The following is a 22,617-nucleotide window of genomic DNA, read 5'->3' on the forward strand; positions in this document are numbered from 1 at the left end:
CATATAACAATGAGAATGTGATTGAAGTGAAAGGGGTGATGTGCTGATAAACCCTCCAATCGCATAAAGTGGGTTCATGGGTACTATCGCGACTTGGCGATTGCCTTATAGAGTTAAATTATACTCCCTTTCTCCGTTCACTTTTATTATAAACGGTAATTTAATTCTATTTTTTATTAATTTATTTTATTTAAAACTAATATATATAAGTGACTTTTATTCCCATTAATTTTAATATTTCTTAAAACTAGTGTAGCAAACAAATGGGACTCGGAAGGAGTATATTAAATGGAGCATTTTTTATTTTCTATAAATGTGTGACACTTTATTAGATAAAATTTATTATTCGCTCAAAATGGAATATTATGTTATCCTAGTCGGTGGGCCATTCCTTTTGTGGTGGAACCAATTCTACATTTATTTTCCACACACAAATCAATAATCATATCCAAATTTCTGCAATTCTCTCTCTCTCTCTCTCCAGCCTAGGCGGTTCTAGTTCTTGAGAGAGGATTCGCGCAAGCGCAGGCAGGCGCAGCTGGTCATTGTCGAAGCGTCTCGAGCCATGAGACGGTCCAGGTCCTTCCATTTCCGCTTTGCCTCTTTTCGCCTAACTAATTTTGTCGATTAGCCACGCATAATTCCTGCTGTTTGTTATCGAATTTTTTGTTCGGGAAATGACGTTTTCTAGTATCTTTGCTTTCGAATTCCTAATTCAAGATTTTAGTGCTTAATTTGTGATGGAGTAACGTGTCTCTGGTTTTAAGGTAGGAAAGAAGAAAAATAGTAACTGATGTTCTCAAATTCAATGTACAAGTGTTGCAAATTTGCAATTTGGGAAACACAACATAAGAGCAACATGTCATGTGATGTAGCAGCAATATGAGGTTTTTAAGTTTGAAGCCATCATGATGTAGAAAATGCAGTTATATTAACATGACTTTTCAATGTGATCCCAATTAACTAGTTGGATTGTTGTTGGATATATATGTGATGCTGCTGTTTGCTTGAGGGTTGTGGTGCCTTAGTGAGTATTCTGATTCCAAAGGCATAAGAATATGTAGGTTTGATAGTTATGATTTGAAAAATGCGATATGTATACAGCCGCGCTTGATGCTTAGGTCTCTTGAATTTTCCAAATTTGGTTGCTGATCAAGGCCATCTTTCTTCTGCATCGAAAATAAATTACTTCAAGTCTGGTAGAATTTTGATCACTCCTCAGGCTTGTGATCATTGGGTTGAAAACTTCCATTTTCCGTGTTGCTAATACAAAGCTGTGTAGGTGCTGAAAATTTATACTCCATGTACCATAGTTGGTTCATTTTAGGTAAAACTAAACAATGCTATACTACTGCAATAGTTTATCGAGAACACGTACTTGCTGCTTAAATTCCCCACCGCATGCTATATGTTCACCCACATAGGCCTGTAACAGCTCTGTTTTGTTTGGGAGGGACTTGCAGCATGCTTGAAGAATTTTGATATTACTTCACCAGATCTGGTGTTTTAAAATTATTTCAACCCATGAAAAACTGGATGTACTGTATCTTATTTCTTCAAGGAGAAGAATTATGATTTAGGACTTCTGATAGCTTAATTCATTCATCTAAAGATTTGTTCCTGGTCTCCTTAATGTCAGTTTATAAAACTAGATGTGTTGCGTCTATCATTTTTTCAAGTATGGAATCAATTAAGTACTCTTGTTCTTTTTTCTTGTTAGGAGGTGTGGTAATTTTTTGCTTGATTAATTTATATAAAAAATGTTCTTGGTGCCATGAATTTTGATCACTCCGATTATTCTAAGCATTTGGATATTACTACTTTTGATTCGTGGTTACAGCTTGTTTTTTCGTGTAGAAGATCTCTTGCTATTATAATGCGATACTACAGAAATAGTTTTATAGGTGAATATCTATGAAAATTCTAAAAGCATACTTTTTATATTTTCCTTGCAGATGAATTTTGAATTTCAGAGGTATATTCCTTGGTTTGGATCCCATCCAAACAAGGATATATCATCGCCTATCACATGTACCAGTACCCTGATAGATGCACCTAATAAGAAGGGTAACGAGTCCAGATTCTGGGAATGGTCTCTTTTTACATTTATTCCTTGGGCTATGAGAGCCACAGATAAAATTCAGCTGCCAGCAACTGTCAATAAGGGGCTAAAAAAGCGTGGACAGCCTCGTGCAGACATTGAATCTTTCACGGAGTATTCTAGCATAAGGTTCAGGCCCTATGTTTCAAGGGTTCCATGGCATACAGGTCCAAGAGGTTTTCTTTCTCAATTATTTCCACGATACGGGAATTACTGTGGGCCCAACTGGTCGAGTGGGAAAGATAGCGGATCGCCTATCTGGGACAAAAGGCCAATTGATTGGTTGGACTTCTGCTGCTACTGCCATGACATAGGATACGATAGTCATGATCAGGCCGAGCTTCTCAAGGCAGACCTGGCATTCTTAGAGTGCTTGGAGAGGCCGAATATGAGCACGAAAGGAGATCCTCATGTGGCCTATCTGTACAAGTTTATGTGCATTTCAGGTAATATTAGTAATAGTAATAGATAGATATATAGATAGATGAAATTGAAAGTGTGAATGATGAGAAAGTGATTGATTGTGCAGGGCTTAGGAGTGTATTAATACCTTACAGACAGCAGCTTGTGAAGTTGCAGACTGGGAAGCAATTCCTTCCTCCAATGTGGCTCAGCAAAAATATGAAATGGAAAGGTTGGAAATTAGATTAATGGGTTGATTAGTGTATCTCTGTACATACTTGATAGAAACTCTTTTTTTAGATTCCAATTCGTGTAAATAAAGGACTACTCCATTATTCACTATGTACTTGTGCAGTTACTACTAAATTTGTAAATATTGGACAAGGAGTATTATATTGTTAACTCAATATTTAATTGTTAACTATAATTTAATAATAGCCATTAGATATTTAAAAGGGTTTAGACCATCAGCTCCGGAATGTCAATACGATAAAAAAAACGTCAATAAGGGTATCAAGGTAATTTACAACAAGTTATTTGTAACTAACTTTTGAAAAATATCCTATAACTTTAAAACATATATAACTTTCTCGATTTAAATTATATTTTTGCACAACATATTTCAAATTAAAGATAATTTCATAAGGATTTTAATGAGATCTCACTTGCATATGTTCCGATGTCAAAATTTAAAAATAAATTGAAAATTTTCAATTTTTTCGTATAGCAACAAATGTAAACATGAATACATCAATAGAGTAAAGGTCAAAATTGATCCTGAACATATGATCATTTTACGTTTTTGGTCCTAAATATTATCTTTTGGATTTTTTGGTCCTGGACATATGAAAATTTGATCATTTTGGTCATGGACTAACTGTTCCGTTAAAAACTTAACGGTCAACGGGTTTAATCCCGATTTTGACCAAATTAGACTTTAATTCTGATTTTTTACTCCCTAATTATTTTAAATTTTTATTTAAAATTAGAAATAAATAATTGTTTAGGGTTGTCTTTTTCTTTAGAGAGAAACAGCTCGAGCTCGAAGGAATCTTGGAAAAGATGGGGCAGATTGTGAAGAAGAAGAACAAAGGTAGACCTCCCAAGGAAGATCCCGCCGCGGAGCGCGACCTGCGCCGGAGGGAGAAGGAGCTCGACCTCCTGCTCAACCTCCAGGAGTCAACTGATCGGCTCGCCTCCTGCTCCTCCTCCTCCGACGGCGCCGGAAAGCCCTCGAAGAAGCGCAAAATCGACCAGAAAATGGACGAGGACGCGAATGAGGAAGAAAATTACAACGATGAAGACGAAGAAGAGGTGATTAATGATTATCAGTTTATAATTGTTTCGATTGGAAGTGGAAATATTGGCGAAAAAGCAATTAGGGATTCAATTGAGGCAGAATTGAATTGGAGTGGAGTGGAGTCATTTATTTATTAATTAGGAGTAAACGCAATGCTTAAGATGAAATAAGAATCTTAAATTATTATTTATTTCTATTTTTAAATGAATACATAATAATTAGGGAATTAGTTAGGAGTAAAAAATCAGAACTAAAAGTCTAATTTGGTCAAAATCGGAATTAAACCCGTTGACCGTTAAGTTTTTAACGGAACAGTTAGTCCAGGACCAAAATGATCAAATTCTCATATGTTCAGGACCAAAAAATTCAAAAGATAATGTTTTATGACCAAAAACGTAAAATGACCATATGTTCAGGACCAATTTTGGTCTTTACTCATATCAATATAATACATGTAGAATGTAATTTTTAAAGCAATGTGTTCTCAAAGCATTATGTTGATATTTTCAAAACACTATATTGATATTTTCATCCAAATTTCTAATTTTGTACTAGTGTTTTTATCTTTTTCGATTTAATTAATAAAAACGAAAATTACATATGAAAAATTTTATACCACTAAATTTCTAAAATTCTATAATTATAATTAGCAATTAAAGAGTGAGTTAGCAATTAATTACACCCCTATTACGCGACTATTGAAATGCCTTAAATTCAGCCACATCATCTAATATTTTACGCAATTACAATATTATAATTATAAAAGTTTCACCTAAAAATGTGGTGATATAATTGCAATGTTTTAGAAAGTAGGGCGGTACAGGACAATAGGGATGTCAATGTAGCCCGCAACCCGTGGGCTGGCTCGAATAGCCCGCCAAATTTATAGGGTTAGGGTTGAACTTTTATAACCCGAAATAAATCACAACTCGACTAGCCCGCACCCGATTAACCCGCAACCCGTTAGGGCCAGACCCGAAAACCCGATGGGCTGGCCCGGAAACCCGATAAAATTTTTATTATTGCAATTTTTACTCCTAATTCGACATTTCATTGATTGATTTTATAATTATAGATAACTAAAAAAAGTAACTTTCAATTTTTATATTAAATATATAAATTATATATTGAATTTTTATTAATATAATAATTGATAAATAAACTAAAAACTTTAAATTCACTAAAAAAATTATTTAAATTTCTAAAATATGCATTAAAATTTTACGAAATATCTCAAATATTAGTATTTGATTATGTTTATGATTGAGTTTAAGCATATATCTCACGTTTATCATTATTAAATATTTTACATTTTATGAATATAACTAATTTTCATCATTATTTATGGGATTGATCGCATGTTAATCTTATCGGTAGCAACCCGATTAACCCGCTGGGCTAGCCCGAAACCCGAGCTTTTAGGGTTAGGGTTGAATTTTTATAACCCGAAAGAAATCACAACCCGACTAGCCCGCACCCGATTGACCCGTAACCCGAATAGGGTTGGCCCGAAACCCGGTGGGCCGACCCGATTGACATCCATACAGGACAATAATGGAATAGAATGACAATCTTCATTTTATTCTCATTTCTTTATTTCATTCTATCGTACCAAAAATAAGATTTAGTAGTACTAACAGTTTATTCATTGTGTTACTTTTGTCTAACTCATAACTAAAATTAAACTAATTGAATATTTTTATTTTGTGTACTAAGTTAAATCTAATACTACCTTTATTTATAAAAAATAGTCTTATTTTGTCATTTTGAATAGTCCACGTAAATTAATCTTTTTCCAATTATAGTATAGTAGGAGTTAGTTTGCTCTCTTCGTAAGATAGGTCCTATTTTTTATTCTAACAATACTCAAACCATTTGTTCTACTATCTCTTTCTTATTTTATTATTTTTACATTAAAATGTCTACAACCAAGACCATTTATATGGACTAAGGTCATTGTTCATTTTCCGATAAATTATTTTTAAAATCAAGTAATCAAACCAAACAAAATTAAAATATCAATTAATATTATACGTCAATAAATAAAAAAAATCAAACCAAACTGAAGATGTGAATGACATCAAATAATCAACGAATCGTCTAGCAAGATTGTGACATTCGCAGATATTGAACTCAGCAATATATCCCTCTCTTCTTGTTAAACTCAGTTGAAAAACATCATTAGGAATCGGAAATGAATTTTGTCGTCAACCAATTATAGCTATTAAACTTCAACTAATTAAAAGTAAATGTATATTTATACCAATTCTTTTTTATATTAAAAAGATGGCAGTATGCCAGTATCCCTAGTTTTCAAGAGTACATACTTCTTTATTTTATACTACTATTTTGTCTATTCATTTATCTTTAAGATATGTATGTGCAATTTTAGCCTTGTCTTTTAAAAAGTATTCATACTACTTTACTTATTTTTCATTTATGTGTAAGATATGTGTATGCAAAATTAACTCATGTCTTTCAAAAAGTATATTTTTTAAAAGTTTTATCTCTATTTATTTGTAAGATATGTATGGGCAAAATTTATCCCCGTCTGTCAAAAAGTATTAATTTCTTTATTTTATCTCCATTTATCTATAAAATATGTATGTACACAATTCATGGTACCAAATCCCTACAAAATTAATTTGACTTTTGTTTGAAGTACAACAGTTGACTAAGAATTTTTTGCAATGTCGTTTCAAATATTTAAAATAAAATTAGTATTTTACCCCCAAAAAACGATAATAAATGCTTCAAAATAAATTTATATCCATAAGCGTGTGCCATTTATATAATGTGCTTACTTGCATGAACATTTTATTTCGAATTTCAAGAGTGGGTGCTAATTTAATAATGACAGATAAGACATACGAATCAAAATTAATTACTATCTCGAGACTTTTTTTAATGAAAATAGACTTTTTCGTATTGGGTGATCTGTGATTATTGATGATGGATTCTAAAATCTTATCTACACATTCACAATTTGTTTGCAATAAATGATCATTTATATGATCTTCCAAAAAATAATTATAAAGGAGCGTAATGTGTTGATATTGCATTAACTCATACTCCACTATAAATCTATTATAAACAGAATATCTCACCAGATTGGATGCATGCAGTAATGAACATCATAAATTAAATTAGTCTTTCCAAAAAAAATAGTCAATGAGTAAATTCAAATTACAACTCTATTTCCATGATTATATCACTATAAAAGACATTGAAGGGCAATGGAAGCTGAGAAATAGATAATGCAGAAATCAAAGCCAATGCCAATATCAATAATCCTCTTGCTACTACTATTAGGGCAGCCCAACGCTTCGGCGGGCGGCGGTCCGATAAAGACGGTGGTGGTGTTGGTGATGGAGAACCGGTCGTTCGACCACATGTTGGGTTGGATGAAGAAGCTCAACCTTGAAATAAACGGGGTTGATGGTTCTGAGTCCAACCCACTCAACACAGAGGACCCCAACTCCAAGCGCCTCTCGTTTGGCGACCAGTCGCACTTCGTGGACCCGGACCCAGGCCACTCCTTCCAGGCCATAAGGGAACAGATATTCGGCTCCAACGACACCTCTGCCACCGTGCCACCAATGAACGGCTTTGCTCAGCAGGCTGCTTCCATCGAACCCGACATGCCCCCTAGCGTCATGAACGGTTTTCAACCCGATAAGGTTACTCCCATCTTAAATATCACATACGTTTCATGGTTGCCTATGCTTGGATAATGTTTTCGCTAGAAATATCTTATCCTGGTCGGATTGAGAAATAACACATGAAATATAAAGTTTGTGATAATTTAGATCGCTTTTAAATTTCGTTAAAAATGCCTTAATTGATTTAGATATTATTTAACTATTTTATTCATTAAATATTTATTAATCGATGTGCAGGTGGCGGTTTATAAGAGTCTAGTCATGGAATTTGCGTTGTTCGACCGGTGGTTCGCGTCCGTCCCAGCGTCCACTCAGCCAAACCGGCTATACATCCACTCGGGCACCTCCCATGGGGCCGTCTCGAACGACCCGGTGAAGCTGGCCCTGGGGTTCCCTCAACGCACCATCTTCGATGATGTGTACGACGCAGGGCTCTCCTTCGGCATCTATTTCCAGAACCTTCCCTCCACCCTCTTCTACCGCAACCTCCGCAAGATCAAGTACATCAACAAGTTCCACACATATGGCAACAGCTTCAAGCGCGATGCCGCCGCTGGGAAGCTCCCCGCCTACACCGTGGTGGAGCCGCGCTACGGGGACACCAAATCGGCGCCGGCCAACGACGATCACCCGTCGCACGACGTGCACCAGGGGCAGATGCTTGTCAAGGAGGTTTACGAGACACTGAGGAGCAGCCCGCAGTGGAACCAGATGCTATTTCTCATCACCTACGATGAGCACGGTGGTTATTATGATCACGTGCCTACGCCCGTTCAAGGCGTCCCCAGCCCTGACGGGATCCCTAGCCCCCCCGACCACTTTAACTTCAAGTTTGACAGGTTGGGGGTTAGAGTTCCCACCATTGCTGTTTCTCCCTGGATTAAAAAGGGGACTGGTAAACAATCATCAATGCTTTCTTTCAACAATCTTAGATATCAAAATTTATATACTGCACTTTCTGTGTTTGCAGTTGTTCATGGACCCAACAGTTCCCCTACTCCGACATCGGAATACGAGCACTCATCAATTCCTGCCACGGTGAGGAAGATACTGAACCTGCCATCGCCTTCTCTCACCAAGAGAGAGGAATGGGCAGGCACTTTCGAAGGCCTCTTCCAACAGCTCACTCAACCCAGAACTGACTGCCCTCGTTAGTTTCCACTTCCCTCAATGCCATCTTAATTTACAGCACATACATAACTTCATCTCCTCTGTTTTCTGCAGTGGAACTCCCAGATCCGGTGAAAATCAGAGAGACGGAAGCTAACGAGGATGCCCTCTTGAGTGAATTCCAGCAAGAGCTTGTGCTGCTTGCTGCAGTTCTCAAGGGGGAAAACATCCTCACAAGTTTCCCGCGAAACATCGCCCAAAACATGACTGTAAGACAAGGGGTAGACTACATGGACGAGGCGGTGAAGAGCTTCTTAGAGGCAGGTTTGGCTGCCAAGAAGATGGGGGTCGACCCCGAACAAATTGTCAAGATGAGACCCTCTCTATCCACAAGACCATAGAATCAATCAAGAATAGATACTTACTAGCAACAAATAAGAGAATCTCTTATCAAATTCCATTACTTTCAAGCAAAATAAAACAACAGACCAGAGTAGCGAACGTATTAGCACAAAAAGAATGTCGTCTGTGTATTGATGTTAGAGGTGTCTCAAAAAGGATGTACGTCGGACAAAACCATCGTCTTCTTCTATCATGTATTCTCTCTCTCCTCCGTCACTTCATATTTGTATAGTTACCCAGTATCAATCAAGACCGCGAAAAAACATCACATCTTCCAATATTAAGGAACGGGTCTCGGCCATATATCACAGTGTGTCCCAGTTAGGAATGTTTGCACTAGCTTCATTCACTGCTTTAACAAGCCTTACCTGTAAACAGGAATGCATATCCAACAATGTTTAGACATATCTCGACCAACAATGTGAGTCATGAGGTAAATAACAAGCTATACCAAATGGAGTACTTTTGGATGTTCCTATAAATGGACACTTAACACGATCCTATTATCTTTTCTACAATACGAAACAACACTTAAAAAGGACTAAAGGAGAATGCCAAATGTTCAATCAATCTTCTCAGACTTATCCATTCAATGTCGCCTGAGGAAAGATGAAGTAATGCACTTTTACATAGATGGTGAAATTAGAGCAAAATAAACAAACGCAAATTATTTGAGATTCTCTCCATCAACTCCTAGGACACACGTTAAACTATGACTGCATTTCTATAGTATAATAATTCCTTCATAGCTATTAGAAAAAAGTGATGCTGTGCAAAAACCACCGAGCTTGTGAAATGAATGTGTGTTACAAGCAACAAAAACCAGCCAAGGTGGTCATACATGTTAACAATATACTTACACCAAAATGGTTGGATTGAAGTTTATCTTCATGGATACAATAACTAAGACATTGAAGAATGGTTATATGAGAGTGCTCATTTTATGCCAAATAGTTGCAATAGAGTTGATCTATTCGATCTCTTAGACTATTTTAGAAGTATAAAAAATGAAGTGCAAAACAACAGATAATTACCATGATGATAATGATATATAATTGCAATAAAGACAAATAGTATGACATCGCATGGAGTGATGAAATCTGGAAACATACCACACTTTCAGGAACACCTGGAGGAGGTAATGGAAGATTTTTTGGGGGCGGACCACGCAGATGAGATCTTTTGTCAAATCTCCATTCTCCAATCTTCCCATAAGTCAGTTCCCCCTGTTACTTTTCCAATTAGAAGAATGTCTATAGAAATAATAATACAAAACCAAATCATCAATTATGAGTATAGTATAAAATATTTTACCTTCATGTTGTAATCACATCCATATGTATAATGAATGATAAACTTCTGCCCAACTTCAGTATCCCATGGAGGCTAGAAGAACAAAGATCAACATTACACTGGTGGTGAGATGCAAAACAGAAAAATACAAATAAAAATACAGGGGTCTGAAACAGGAATCATGTGGACCTGTAGCATGAAGTCCTTACGAAGGATATGCCGAACTCCATGCAAAGCAGATGCGACTGCATAACCGTACCTATCACAGAAGAATTTAAAGAAAATAAAAGTTACGTTTGACCAACCACATCTCAAATTGACCATTTAACAAAAAACCAGACATGACTCGTCTACAAACCACTTACATTTCCAAAACCCAGCCAAAAGCCTTATCAGTCTCTGGATCATCTTTCATTCGCAATGATACATTCATCCATGTAGGCGCAATTTTCTCCAAAATCGACTGCAGTAATTTGTATGGGAATACGAAAGTGAACATATATGAGTATGGGGTAAACACAGAGACAGAAATGCAGAACATATTACAAACGGCTAGATGCAGATGCTGAGAATGTGGGTGTTATAACGGAGCTTTGTAGAAATAGAAATGGCAAAATAGATGTATAATTTTTTAGAACAAGTTCTTTCATAATTTCACATTTCATTTAGCAAGAGCAATTTCTTCTCTGTGATGAAATAAGTAAATTGCCTATGCCTGCTAACGAATGTCTGTATAGGTATAAAGCAGTATTGTTTAAAATTTAGAGGAAATTGGAAAAACAAAAAATGAGAAAACTAGAAAGGGAATTGATCTAAAAGGTCAAAATAAAACCATTACCAATATCCAGCCATTTCTACCCTCTCTATGAAAACACGCACCCATTGACTAAAAAGTGCATAGATGTTAGTATAAGCAACCCAAAATAACATGCACCTATGTGAAGGTGATTATAGGTAGTTAATTATCTGCTTTAAGCAATGAGAGTTAATGGACATCGAAAGTGGAAACTAAGAGCATACCTTTTTTACAATTACAGGAGAGTTGCCAATTGGATCAACATTGGATACTGGGCCTTTATCTTCAGGATAATATTTTCTTATAATTTTCTCATTTTCAGTTGGTTTTATGTAGAAAAATGGGAATGCAGCTGGATGATTTCCATGAGCCAAATTTGGCAACGGATTAACAAAAACGTGATCGGGTTCTGCCATTAGAATATATCTGCATTGGCAATAAAATGACCAGGATTAGAATACGCAATGAGACAGAAAGAGGGAGAGGCTAAATCATGAGAACATACTCTTCCTCTATTGTGGCTTTGTCCAGCCACTGCACGAATGCCCAGGGTCTGTTTAAAACAATGTAACCCTGTTCACATAAAAAGAACGGAACATGTTCAGAACAACTTCAGGTTGGAGCAGATGGAAGTAAAACAATCTGGTAAAAACCATCCATATATTTTTAGGTGAGAATTATAAGAATCTTGAACTACTGGTACATTTCTCAATTTTATCAGACATGTAAATGAGGAAGATACCAAGGTTAAGAGAGCTGTGTCTCTCTCATTTATAGTCATCTTTCTAATTGGTCACACTTCCAAATTCAAAGTCTTGCCACTCGTTATTTAACCAAACCGTGCATTAAGATACCTAATCCCTGGGGTGGGTGATTCAACTGAGTGCAAAATCATTTGGATAAGCAATTCTATCAATATTTCCCAGTGAGCAATGGGTACCTAGTCAAATCATAGACAGTAACTCTATGTAGAAAAAGAGGACTTGACATTACAATATCATAGTAATGGTTTGGTAAGCTGTGGCTGATAATTTCATATTGCCATCTGTCACCACTGTCGGTATCAAACAATTGATCACAAATCTCTTACCAGATGAAGCTTGACTCTTCTGATGAAATAAGGTCAACAGCCCAACTTCCTATGCCTCATTCACTCAGATTTGGCAACATTGTAACTCTTATACTGTTGTCATTTCTTCTGATCCAAAATTGCATTTATGGAGATGCAGATTAAACTAATTTCAGTTATTAAAAACTCTGATATTGCAGAAATTTGCTGATTGACCTTCTCATCTTTTACTTACTAGAGTACGGCACATGAACATACACACACACTCATATCGTTTACTTGTATAAACATCACAAGATATACCAAACATCACATACACTATAGTAATATCCTCTAAAATATCATTGTCCTAGAGGATATTGTACGTAGCAACGTGGTTGAAATGTTAAAGACTTTCAGGATAGTGATGAGAGCAAACATCTTCAATCCTCACAGTCAACAACAGTTAGGAAGACAAACTGGAGATGCATTTGTTGCATTAACACCCCTTCAATTACAAGGTTATGTAAGATGTAGATACTATCAATAACAAACAAGATTGCAGCTAATCCGCGAACAAGAAGATTATCAATTACCAAAACAGAACAAATAGAATATTGTACATATTTAAAGCACATCAATGCACAGTCCAGAAGAACGAGAACATCGTACTCACCCGATCAAGCCCTTCCGGAAGAGGATCCACAACAACAGTCGGAATCTCGTCCATCAAGTTATCAGAATTCCCGGAATGCAAAACCCTAGTAAACCCCCCCATATCTGATCCAGGCATATCCCTCATTTTCTTGTACCAATAGTACATAACCCGGCACTGCCACTTGCTATAAGGCGCATCGGTGGCCGTCAACGTAACATGAAACTTTGCCCCAGTTCCCTCCCTCAGCTCATCAGGCCTCCTGATAACTGGATCACGCAACTCCTCTGTAACAACCCCCCTACCAGTCTTGTGCATTACCAAAATCAGCAAATTGTAGGTTGCTAGGAAGAAACCGAACGACAAAAACACCAACAAGAAGGGCGACGCACGCCCCCCATTTTTCCTACTACCAATCATTCTCTGCTTCACCCACAATCCAATCCAATTAAACCCCTAATTCCACAAATTCTTCCAAACAAAACCCCAACACCTCCAAATCAAATTCTATAAACAAGACCAAATTTCCAGTGATCACGGCAAAACCCTCTGCCGAAAGATACAAGAAAGAGAAAAAAATCAAATCTTTAAACCCCCTCTCCCTCAGAAAGCATCACAATTTGCCAATCAAGAAAAGTGTTTCAACTTTGAGAAAGTGTAGTAGCATCAGCATTTAGAGTGAATTAAGAAACACGCAAAGAATAGCAGATCTACAAACATACCAGGAGCGAAAAACACGGCAATTATACACTGAAACACGCAATGGAAGAGGAGTTTGAGATGTCAACGTTTTGTAGCAGTGGAATTTCTTTCTTTATACAGAGAGGGAGAGATCCATAGACAATTAGACGTGTTTAATTCCAATTCTTATATTGTACTAAAAAATTAATTAAAATTATTATATACCCTCATTAACCTAAGGGATAAATTATTTGTACTTCCTTCTTGCTAGACTGCGGTGATAGTATTAAACACAAACGGTGGTGGGTGTCATGTCAAATTGTCAACCATTAATGTTTATTCCAATTAATGGTGCTGGAAAACTATGAATTTCTCCTTTTTTTTTCTTTCAATTTTAGTCATAATATGTCCTTTTCCCCCTCGTCGGTCTCTATTCAATTTTATCACTCACAAACCCAAAATTAAGAGCATAGAAAAATATCAAAATACTATACTTATCAAAAAAATATTAAATTTTTGATATATAGTGCCTTTTGATTTAGTATTATAGTAAAAGATTGTAGTTTGATACGAAATTTAATATACCGAGACATACCAAATCTTTAGTATATATATCAAAACCAACGGCGGGGGCATACACATCGTAGAAAGCAGTGGCAAAATCTACGAATTTGAAACATTGACCAACGAAGGGCTTAAGTTCTTCAGAGCAATGAGGTAGAACAACAACTGTTTCAATAAATGAGATATCAGTTGGCTTAAGCAGTTGGCCTTCACAGAAGCACATATCGACAAAAACACATCAAACAAAAAAATACAATATATATTATACGAGAATAGTAATATACATTATCAATCGAATATCGTACATTACAAAATAAATTTGTGAATACTACCACCCTAGCCCACATAGAATAATAAACCCTAGGGGTGTGGTGTTATCTTCAGGCATTGACGGAACTCAAATAATGCTACATTACGGCTTAAAAATGCTACATTATGACTATGAAATGTGACAGAGTACTGTACATTATCATTACAATATCGTACATTACTTACTGCATGTGCATGTGTAGATACTACACCCTAGCCCACATGGACTACTAAACCCTAGGGATATGGTGTTATCTTCAGGCATTGACGAAGCTCAAATAATGCTACATTACAGCTTACAAATGATACATTATGCCTTTCAAATGCCACATTACAAAGTCATATACATTAGCATTAGAATATCGTACATTACTTGTACAATGTGAATGTGTGGATACTACACCCTAGCCCACATGGACTACTAAATCCTAGGGAAATGGTGTTCACCTCCGACCTACACGAATAAAAAACGATACTACATTATGGATTCAGAATGCTACATTTTTTGTTCATACAATCATACACATTATCAGTGGAAATACGTACATCACTTACAATACGGGACTGCGTAAATAATACACCCTAGCCCCGCAGACTAATACACCCTAGGGAAATCGTGTTATCAGCCGATATTGAAGGGACTAAAACGATGCAACATCAAGGGATAAAAATGATGACAAACGAGGTGGTTGTGTAATGTACATTAAGTTAAACATTTCGTACATCAATGCCTGCAGATTCGACATCTCACACTACAAACAAAACTCAACTGACAGGAGTTACGAACGATTACAAACTGATGCAAAAAACAATGACAATGGTGGCGAGTTCATGACGATTACAAACTGCTAATACTACAACGCAATTACCTTCTTTCATCGCCGATCACCAAAAAAACTCCGCGAAAAAGCGTTGATTGTAGGTCAAATAAAAAATGTGTGAAGATCGTCATCTTGCATGAAGTTTGTTATCAACGATTGTGTTGTCAAGGATTGCGATTATTGATGGGAACAAAATCAGCAAAATAATTTCCAGAAATACACGTACAAGGTGGAAGAGAAACATGGGGATAAAATAATCGTAGCATAATCAAGTTCCTAAATTAACCTTTTGATTATTTTTTAATGAATTAAAATGAATGAGATGTCCTACAATCTCATACGTTAAATAACAAAAATGAGTAGTTCAGATTTGTGTTATGTTTAAGTAAGATTTAGAGTAATGATATGAATACATCCCTATAAATAAAGGCCAACTGATATCTCATTTATTGAAACAGTTGTTGTACCTCATTGCTCTGAAGAACTGAAGCCCTTCGTTGGTCAATGTTTCAAATCCGTAAATTTTTCCATTGCTTTTTACGACGTGTATGCCCGCGCCGTTGGTTTTGACACGCGCAAAGGTGTTAAAATAGTGGATGGTGTTACTATCTGGTAGTATGTGGTTTGCAGTCAACAAGGTAAGAAGAAGATAGAGGAGGAGGACAGGTTGAATGCGAGTAAGGGGTTCTCAATGAAACAAAGACGTCTGACGAATAGATGTGGTTTTCTAGCCAGGATATCGTTTCGGTATTTCTGTGAAGATGGAGTTCCTGGTTACAAGATTCATGAGTTTGTAGAGACACATAACCATACCATGGTAGAGGTGCAACATCAGCCATTCATGACTATAAATTGAAAATTGAGTGAAGTTCATGAAAAATTTATTCTCGACTGTTCCAAGGCTAACATTGGGCATACGCTGACTTTCAAATTCTTAAAAGATGTATTGGGAGGCTATCAAATGATGGGGTGCACCGTTGGAGATATATGTAATGCATCTCGAGACATCAAAACATACGCATATGGGTGCGATGTTCAAGTGGTGTTGGACGATATGCGTAGGAAGAAGGAACTGTCTGATGCATTTACTTATCACTACGAAGTGAACAATGAGAACCATTTGCAAGACCCTTTTTGGTGCGATGGTGTGTCGAAGAAGAATTACCACATGTTTGGTGACATTGTAGGTTTCAACTCCACATATAATACGAACAAGTATTGATTACTTACTTTAAGCAAATCTCATTATAATAGGATATAAACTATATTACAATTACACCCCCTACACACTACAAGTTTGTACATCATATAGTGTTGCAGCTTACATGATGTTCCGTTTTGCAACCACTAGGTATTATATGATATTTACCTCATTCACTGGGAAGGATAATCATGGGAAACCTGTTACTTTCGCTGTTGGGCTAGTTTCGAACGAGAAAACAGGTGCATTTGTATGGTTGTTTAAACATATCTTTGAGTGCATGGGTGTCGCACCCAAAATGATCGTAACTGACCAGGATGGAGCTATGCAGACAGCTTTTGAGGAAATTTTCGTTGGCACAAAACATTGTTGGTGTATGTGGCATATAATGTACAAGCTAGCTGTCAAGGCGCCGAAGAAGCTCCTCACAGATGACCGTTTCAAGAAAGAGTTCAACGCTTGCGTGTGGTCCGACTTACATGAACCGACGGAGTTTGAAGAACTATGGAATGGAATCATTGAAGAATACGGTATTCAAGATGTGGAGTGGTTCAACACCATGTATTGGATACCTGCGTACTTTAGGGATTTTCCTCTGGGCTCAATGATAAGGACTTCATCTGTGTCTGAGTCAGAGAACAGTTTTTACAAGAAATTTTTGAAGCCTCGGTTAAATCTTGCAGAATTCTACATGAGTTTTAATACTTGACTTTTTGGACTATGCGGATTCTACTCTTGTCCCAATCTTGGCTACTGACCAACCATTTGAAAAATATGCATCCACATTATTTACCCGACAACATGTTCAAAAAAAGTGCAAGTAGAAATTGTGGAGGGTTGTAACAGATGTCGCATTGTTGGTTTGACGTCCGAAGGCATGGTTGATTTTTATAAAGTGGGTAACAGCTACCGCAACACATTTTGTTGTAACACATGACAAGAATCATGACTCATATGCCAATGAATGCAAGTTGTTTGGCAGACACAGATTTTTATGCTGCCACATATTTTACTTGTTCAAGAACAATGAAGTTCGTGCCATCCCAGATAAGTATGCTGAAAGCAAGTGGATGAAGACACCGTTAGCAAAAGATGTACATGGATACATGGTTGACTCTTTGGAAAACACGCGCGTGGTTGACGAGAAGATGACTTTATCCAATGAAGCCAACACTCTGTTTTACAGTTGCCTTGGTCTTTACCAGGCCAGTGTTGATACATTGTGGGCGTTTGTTAGTGGCCTCAACAAAGAATTCGTGTTGTTACATAATACGACAAAATCAGAATAACATACGACAAAGAAATGAAAAGTAGAAACATTACAAACATAACAAAAACATCGTACCAACATAGACGGTGTTGTCCCATACTTTGTACTGAAACACGTATGCGTTTCGGCAGGTGTATGGTCGATGACTTTCATTAGGTTGTGAAGGAGATCGAAACATTGAGATAGTAAGAATTGTTGGTGTAAACTAGGAAGAAAAACTACATCAGAAGAGAGAAAAAAAAAAAACAGATGAGGTCTCATAGCTTTGACAAATGATGTACAACATAGACTACAAAATGTATGGTTACGCTTATATGGTTTTGGTCATGTATAATGTATAATGTAATGCATAATATACGAGCATGTCAATATATTGATGTACTGTACAAGTTAACCATGTAATGGTACAAGGTCGTAGTTTTCCCATTTGAACTGCGGTGTTTTCAAAGTGTCATTCAGAAGGTTGGTCCAGAAGAAGTCAAACCATCTTGGTCCAACACCTCCAGCCCCTTTGCCCACGAGGGGGTGCTCCTGATTTACAACGATATCAAGTGTTAACACACAAAAACTATAAAACAAAAAAAAACGTAGCTCTGAAATGTTGACTCACGAATGTCTGTGTTGAGAAAAAGAATCTGGACAATGTTTCGGGCGCTTTCAAATTCTCCATGTTGTTTAGGTATGCGGCCCACGCATCTATGATTCCAGTGGACACCGACTTGTAGGGGACGAGTGACAGAAACTCAATCTTTGGAGTCGTCACCGCGCTGTCTTGGTAAACAATGGATTTACTGTAAATAATATGAGGTTATGTACACCCTACAAACTTCAACACTTATAACAACATTGTTTTGAAACTTCAATGATTACTGCAAAAGTATGGGTCCCATAACAACTGCATCTTCTTTTCACCATTCTCTTTTAACCTGGAACTCAAATTTCACTTTCTCTAACTCTGATTTTTTAAATTCTTCTCATCAAAATAATTTAAGAACTCATCTATCTCTTTCATTTTCTCGGCTTCTTTATTTTCCGCAATTAATGGAGTCGATCACCTCAAACAAACAACAAAATTGATCATTTCAAATACTAAGAAAAAAGACAATATTATGACGATGAAGTGGAGATCTGGGCTGTCAACGCAAAAACCATAAATTGAATTAATACAATTTATGACGATGAAGTGGACAAAACCATAAATTGAATTAATACAAAAAGAAACTGGGTTATTAATCATAATTGATGGTTTAACATTTCACATTTCAGAAACCCTAATTATTTCTACATCAATTTGTGACGTAATATTATTTTTATCAGTTTTGTTATTCATATTTCTACACCATAAAATGATTGCATGGCACTAAAGTAAACGTCATCATATATACAGTAGAAAGGAAAAAACCCAAAAAACTAGTACAATATTTAATTTTCATACTTTGAGTTATACCCAGATAAGGTGCTTGTTTTGTACCTATATTTGGAATAGGATGCAACTAAATTCTGAACACTTTGATTAAGATTAAGTTAATACATTTAGTGTGTGCAATTTATAAGTTGTGTAGTAAAAACATGTTAGTTTAAATTATACATATCAAATTTTACAGCCAAAATATTACTTACTACTATTTTAATGAAGAGTTTATGCATCTATGGGATCAACAATATACTAGGAAGATCACCTGCACCTTTTTGGAAGGGATGGCCCACTCCTAAAAGACATGAGCCCTGATTGAACATATGGTCCTAGGATTGGGCACTGCAAAATGCAATCATCACGCAAAATTGATAATCACACACAATTAAAATCCAAAATAATGAAAACAATGACAGAAAATAAGACGTTTATCACAAATTAGGATTCTTGTCATCAAAATTCAGAGTGTCCAGCTCGAATGAAAACAAAAATATGCAGTTTCTCTCTTTAAAAACCCTCATTTGTGTAAGCAGAAAATGGTGGTGGAAAATGTTTTAATTCTTACTCCTAGTTTGGGAATAGATTATTTATGGGATTTTGGTGATCCTGATTAACCTTTTTTACTACAGTTGCTACTATTATAACTAAATCTTGTTAGATTAATGATGCATCTCTCTAAATATCGTTTCATTTAAACTACTTATCAAGTAAAATTTCAAACCAATCATCAAATAATATGTTATTACTCTTATCATTGATTTAGAGAAGAATTCATTGTCTTGATTAACGTTAATCATATATTTGTAGTAAATGTACTCCTAGCTTAGTTATTGTCACGTGACCGACTCATATATGTTGTTACTTGCACTGCCATTAGAGTGACAATGTAGTATAAGACAATCTCTCTCTCCTCTCTCTCGTCAATGAGAAATCTCTACTTATTTCTTGGTGAGTAAAAAATTTTAAGGATCCATCATAATCCCAAGTGTTCTTGTTTGATTCCACCCAAAATCTCTATTAATTAATTGTTGGCCAGGGAAATTTTGAAGAATCCATGAATCCATTAGAATTTCCAAGGGTGGCTGTTCAGATCTGACCAAAATCACTAATAATTAGGAGGTCAGTTTAATTCTTAATGCTATAGCTATGAATCACACGTAAGTTTTGTTATGCGAGTTTTGTTTTATCAATGCTTGTGTTTGAATTCATGTTTATTGTTTATGATTGTGGTATAGTTTAGCAAGTAGAGTTCATGGATTCTGTCCAAGGGAACGAGCCGACTGCCGACCAACGTACAAGAAAATTATAGGCAAATATTAACTTGTACAAATATATAAATAAATAAATAGTATTAAAATATAATATATTGTAAATTTAATGGAAAAAATTTGGGTATTGGGAGATAGAGAGAGTCGGAACAGTTCTATTATAAAGAAAGAAATAGGTCTTTTTTTTGTATTTTCTTTGTAAGTGGTAGTATTTTTTGTTTGGGTCTAGGGAAGTGGATTGGTTTTACAAATATGTATTTTCTTTATAAATAGTTTATTTTTGTTTGAACCTAGGAAAGTGGACTGGTTTTACAAATATGTATTTTCTTTGTAAGTATATTTTTGTTTGGGCCTAGGGCCTAAAGTGGATTGGTTTTATATTTGTAAGTATACAATTAATTAGATCGATTAATAAATATTTATATACTCCATAATCTTTAGTTGAACAACGTGTCCATGTTAGACTCGCTTAAGAAAGGTAATATATGGAGCATGGAATTTATTTCGTGGTATGAGTTATGCCTTTTTTGGTCCTTTGGATATTATACTCTATGATTTACTTCATTAATAGTACTGATTTTTCTACTTTCCAAGAAAAACAAACAATCTAGTTCAAATTGTAAAAAAAAACAATTACATTCCTTTTGCTGCCAGTATTAAGTATACTATAGTACATTTCAGGGCCTAGGGTGTCTCCTATTTTATTAAGTAGATTGGTTTTATATTTACAAGTATATTTCAGTTTGGGCCTAGGGCCTCTCCTATTTTATTAAGTGGATTGGTGTAAGTAGAGATGTCAAATGGCCCGGGCCGACCCAGCCCAGCCTGGCCCTGGCCCGATATGGGATCATTTAACTATTTTAATTTACTTAGTTGACGAATTTGTGTGGTATTTTTTGTTTAATTAGGTAACTAGTTCTAAATAAGTAAACTTTTGGACAATTAAACACTATTAAACTTTATTTATTCTCCTGTTTTAGGTGAAAAATGACTTCTAGCATTAAATATGTGGGTCCTTCGATCTTTGAAAAGGATTTATTTTTCGCATCAAGTAAACGTACTGATGTGTGATTTTAGGTCTATCAAAACAAAATAGTCTTGCACTCAAGTTCAATTAATTAACCCAAATATTACCATTTTACTGCAAGATTACAGCTTCGTGTGTAGTAATTTAAGGTGTTGATCCACAGGGAAGACAAGTTTGTCTAACTTCACAAAAAATAAAAAATAAAACATTTAAGATGTAGGTTTTTGATTGGAGAAAGATTTTAAAACAAAAGAAACAAAGTTTAACTTTCAAATTAACACAAGAGAGACGAAAGTTACTCCAAACAATTGTAGACAACAAGAGGATTTATCTTATATATTCGATTCTATCTCACAACGTTCAGGACAATTAAAAGAAAACTAAGGTATAGGCACTAAACATGCTAAACACAAATGATCAAAGAATAGCTAAACACATATTCTTAAAACCAAATTCCACAATTCTAAAAATCCTACGGAAGCGCGAGATTCAAAGAACAGTTTCGAAAAGTGCTCAACATCCATTATCAATTTGTCATCAAAACGAATTCAATTGATAATCCAATACTACCATGGTCCATCTTATTTCAAGCTAAAGAGGCATTAAAATAAGATTGCAAAACTATCACTAAAGATGCACCTAAAGAGATAGATTAAATCAATGGGCAAGTAGTAAAAGCGAGCATGAAGTAGAAAAGAACATATGATAAATCACAAAATTACATTGTCTAACACATGTTTGGAGCAACACAATAATCCTAGCCAAGCATTCTCAAACTAAGAATGAAGACAAATAAGTAGAAAACACTTGGAATCATGAAACCAATTTGGGAGAGTGGATGGTACGGCTGGTGAAAAAATTCTCCCACTTCTTTCCTCTCAATTGCTCTCCAGATCGTCTTCTCTAAAATTACTGTTCCCATTTTCCTCTACCATTCGTCCCCCTTTTCTTCCCAGCCAAAACTGCCCAAATAAAACTGCTGATTTCAGTTAATTTCTCTACGCGGCCGGGTGAATTTCGAAGCTAAAAAATCATCCGGCCGAGTGACATAAAATCTGCACTTCCTAGACTCCTTATGCCTTGAAGAAGCGGCCCGGGCGGGTGTATTTGTTGGTGTAAAATTCACCCGATCGGGTGGTTGCTGCAACGTGAAACGGTAGCTTTTCGGAGCACTTCCGACGAGTCTCCGGCGAGATTCTGCCTCCACACTGTGTTAGGAACCTAAATTCCTAACGAACCGATTAAACGGAAAATAACAAGATAAGAGAATTCGGCGCCCGTGAGGGTCGGCGG

The 22,617-nt window shown here is 36.0% G+C and overlaps 4 protein-coding genes across 4 annotated transcripts; 3 read left to right on the forward strand and 1 right to left on the reverse strand.

The window, feature by feature from the left end:
* Nucleotides 1-423: 423 nt before the first annotated feature.
* LOC125186011 lies at nt 424-2,845 on the forward strand. Its single transcript, XM_048082312.1, has 3 exons — nt 424-579; nt 1,956-2,547; nt 2,631-2,845. Exons 2-3 carry the CDS (start codon nt 1,956-1,958, stop codon nt 2,750-2,752), a joined length of 714 nt encoding a protein of 237 aa, XP_047938269.1. The 5' UTR covers nt 424-579; the 3' UTR covers nt 2,753-2,845.
* Nucleotides 2,846-7,060: 4,215 nt separating this feature from the next.
* LOC125188758 (non-specific phospholipase C2) lies at nt 7,061-8,976 on the forward strand. Its single transcript, XM_048085806.1, has 4 exons — nt 7,061-7,483; nt 7,703-8,360; nt 8,436-8,615; nt 8,690-8,976. The coding sequence occupies exons 1-4, from the start codon at nt 7,061-7,063 to the stop codon at nt 8,974-8,976; spliced, it is 1,548 nt and encodes a 515-aa protein (XP_047941763.1).
* A 2-nt stretch (nt 8,977-8,978) lies between these two features.
* On the reverse strand, nt 8,979-13,648 carry LOC125188759 (hydroxyproline O-arabinosyltransferase RDN2-like). Its single transcript, XM_048085807.1, has 9 exons — nt 13,492-13,648; nt 12,791-13,318; nt 11,572-11,639; nt 11,291-11,492; nt 10,636-10,733; nt 10,460-10,529; nt 10,292-10,363; nt 10,090-10,203; nt 8,979-9,345 (listed from the first exon to the last, which is right to left on the reverse strand). Exons 2-9 carry the CDS (start codon nt 13,187-13,189, stop codon nt 9,283-9,285), a joined length of 1,086 nt encoding a protein of 361 aa, XP_047941764.1. The 5' UTR covers nt 13,190-13,318; nt 13,492-13,648; the 3' UTR covers nt 8,979-9,282.
* A 2,460-nt stretch (nt 13,649-16,108) lies between these two features.
* On the forward strand, nt 16,109-17,634 carry LOC125189511 (protein FAR1-RELATED SEQUENCE 5-like). The gene is made up of 3 exons (XM_048086784.1): nt 16,109-16,359; nt 16,496-17,014; nt 17,328-17,634. Exons 1-3 carry the CDS (start codon nt 16,109-16,111, stop codon nt 17,632-17,634), a joined length of 1,077 nt encoding a protein of 358 aa, XP_047942741.1.
* The last annotated feature ends 4,983 nt before the right edge of the window (nt 17,635-22,617 follow it).

The sequence above is a fragment of the Salvia hispanica genome, chromosome 5, assembly GCF_023119035.1.
Source record: "Salvia hispanica cultivar TCC Black 2014 chromosome 5, UniMelb_Shisp_WGS_1.0, whole genome shotgun sequence".
Lineage (NCBI taxonomy): Eukaryota > Viridiplantae > Streptophyta > Magnoliopsida > Lamiales > Lamiaceae > Salvia > Salvia hispanica.

What these genes read in the sequence shown, in the direction of transcription:
- LOC125186011 (XM_048082312.1), top strand. Translation starts at nt 1,956, where the DNA reads ATGAATTTTGAATTTCAGAGGTATATTCCTTGGTTTGGATCCCATCCA. An exon ending in CAAGTTTATGTGCATTTCAG is followed by an intron (nt 2,548 to 2,630) that starts GTAATATTAGTA and finishes TTGATTGTGCAG; the next exon opens with GGCTTAGGAGTGTATTAATA.
- LOC125188758 (XM_048085806.1), top strand. Translation starts at nt 7,061, where the DNA reads ATGCAGAAATCAAAGCCAATGCCAATATCAATAATCCTCTTGCTACTA. An exon ending in ACGGTTTTCAACCCGATAAG is followed by an intron (nt 7,484 to 7,702) that starts GTTACTCCCATC and finishes ATCGATGTGCAG; the next exon opens with GTGGCGGTTTATAAGAGTCT. An exon ending in ACCCAGAACTGACTGCCCTC is followed by an intron (nt 8,616 to 8,689) that starts GTTAGTTTCCAC and finishes TGTTTTCTGCAG; the next exon opens with TGGAACTCCCAGATCCGGTG.
- LOC125188759 (XM_048085807.1), bottom strand. Translation starts at nt 13,189, where the DNA reads ATGATTGGTAGTAGGAAAAATGGGGGGCGTGCGTCGCCCTTCTTGTTG. An exon ending in GTAAGGACTTCATGCTACAG is followed by an intron (nt 10,364 to 10,459) that starts GTCCACATGATT and finishes TTGTTCTTCTAG; the next exon opens with CCTCCATGGGATACTGAAGT. An exon ending in GATGTGATTACAACATGAAG is followed by an intron (nt 10,204 to 10,291) that starts GTAAAATATTTT and finishes GAAAAGTAACAG; the next exon opens with GGGGAACTGACTTATGGGAA.
- LOC125189511 (XM_048086784.1), top strand. Translation starts at nt 16,109, where the DNA reads ATGGGGTGCACCGTTGGAGATATATGTAATGCATCTCGAGACATCAAA. An exon ending in TCCACATATAATACGAACAA is followed by an intron (nt 16,360 to 16,495) that starts GTATTGATTACT and finishes TGCAACCACTAG; the next exon opens with GTATTATATGATATTTACCT. An exon ending in AAGAAATTTTTGAAGCCTCG is followed by an intron (nt 17,015 to 17,327) that starts GTTAAATCTTGC and finishes GTTGTTTGGCAG; the next exon opens with ACACAGATTTTTATGCTGCC.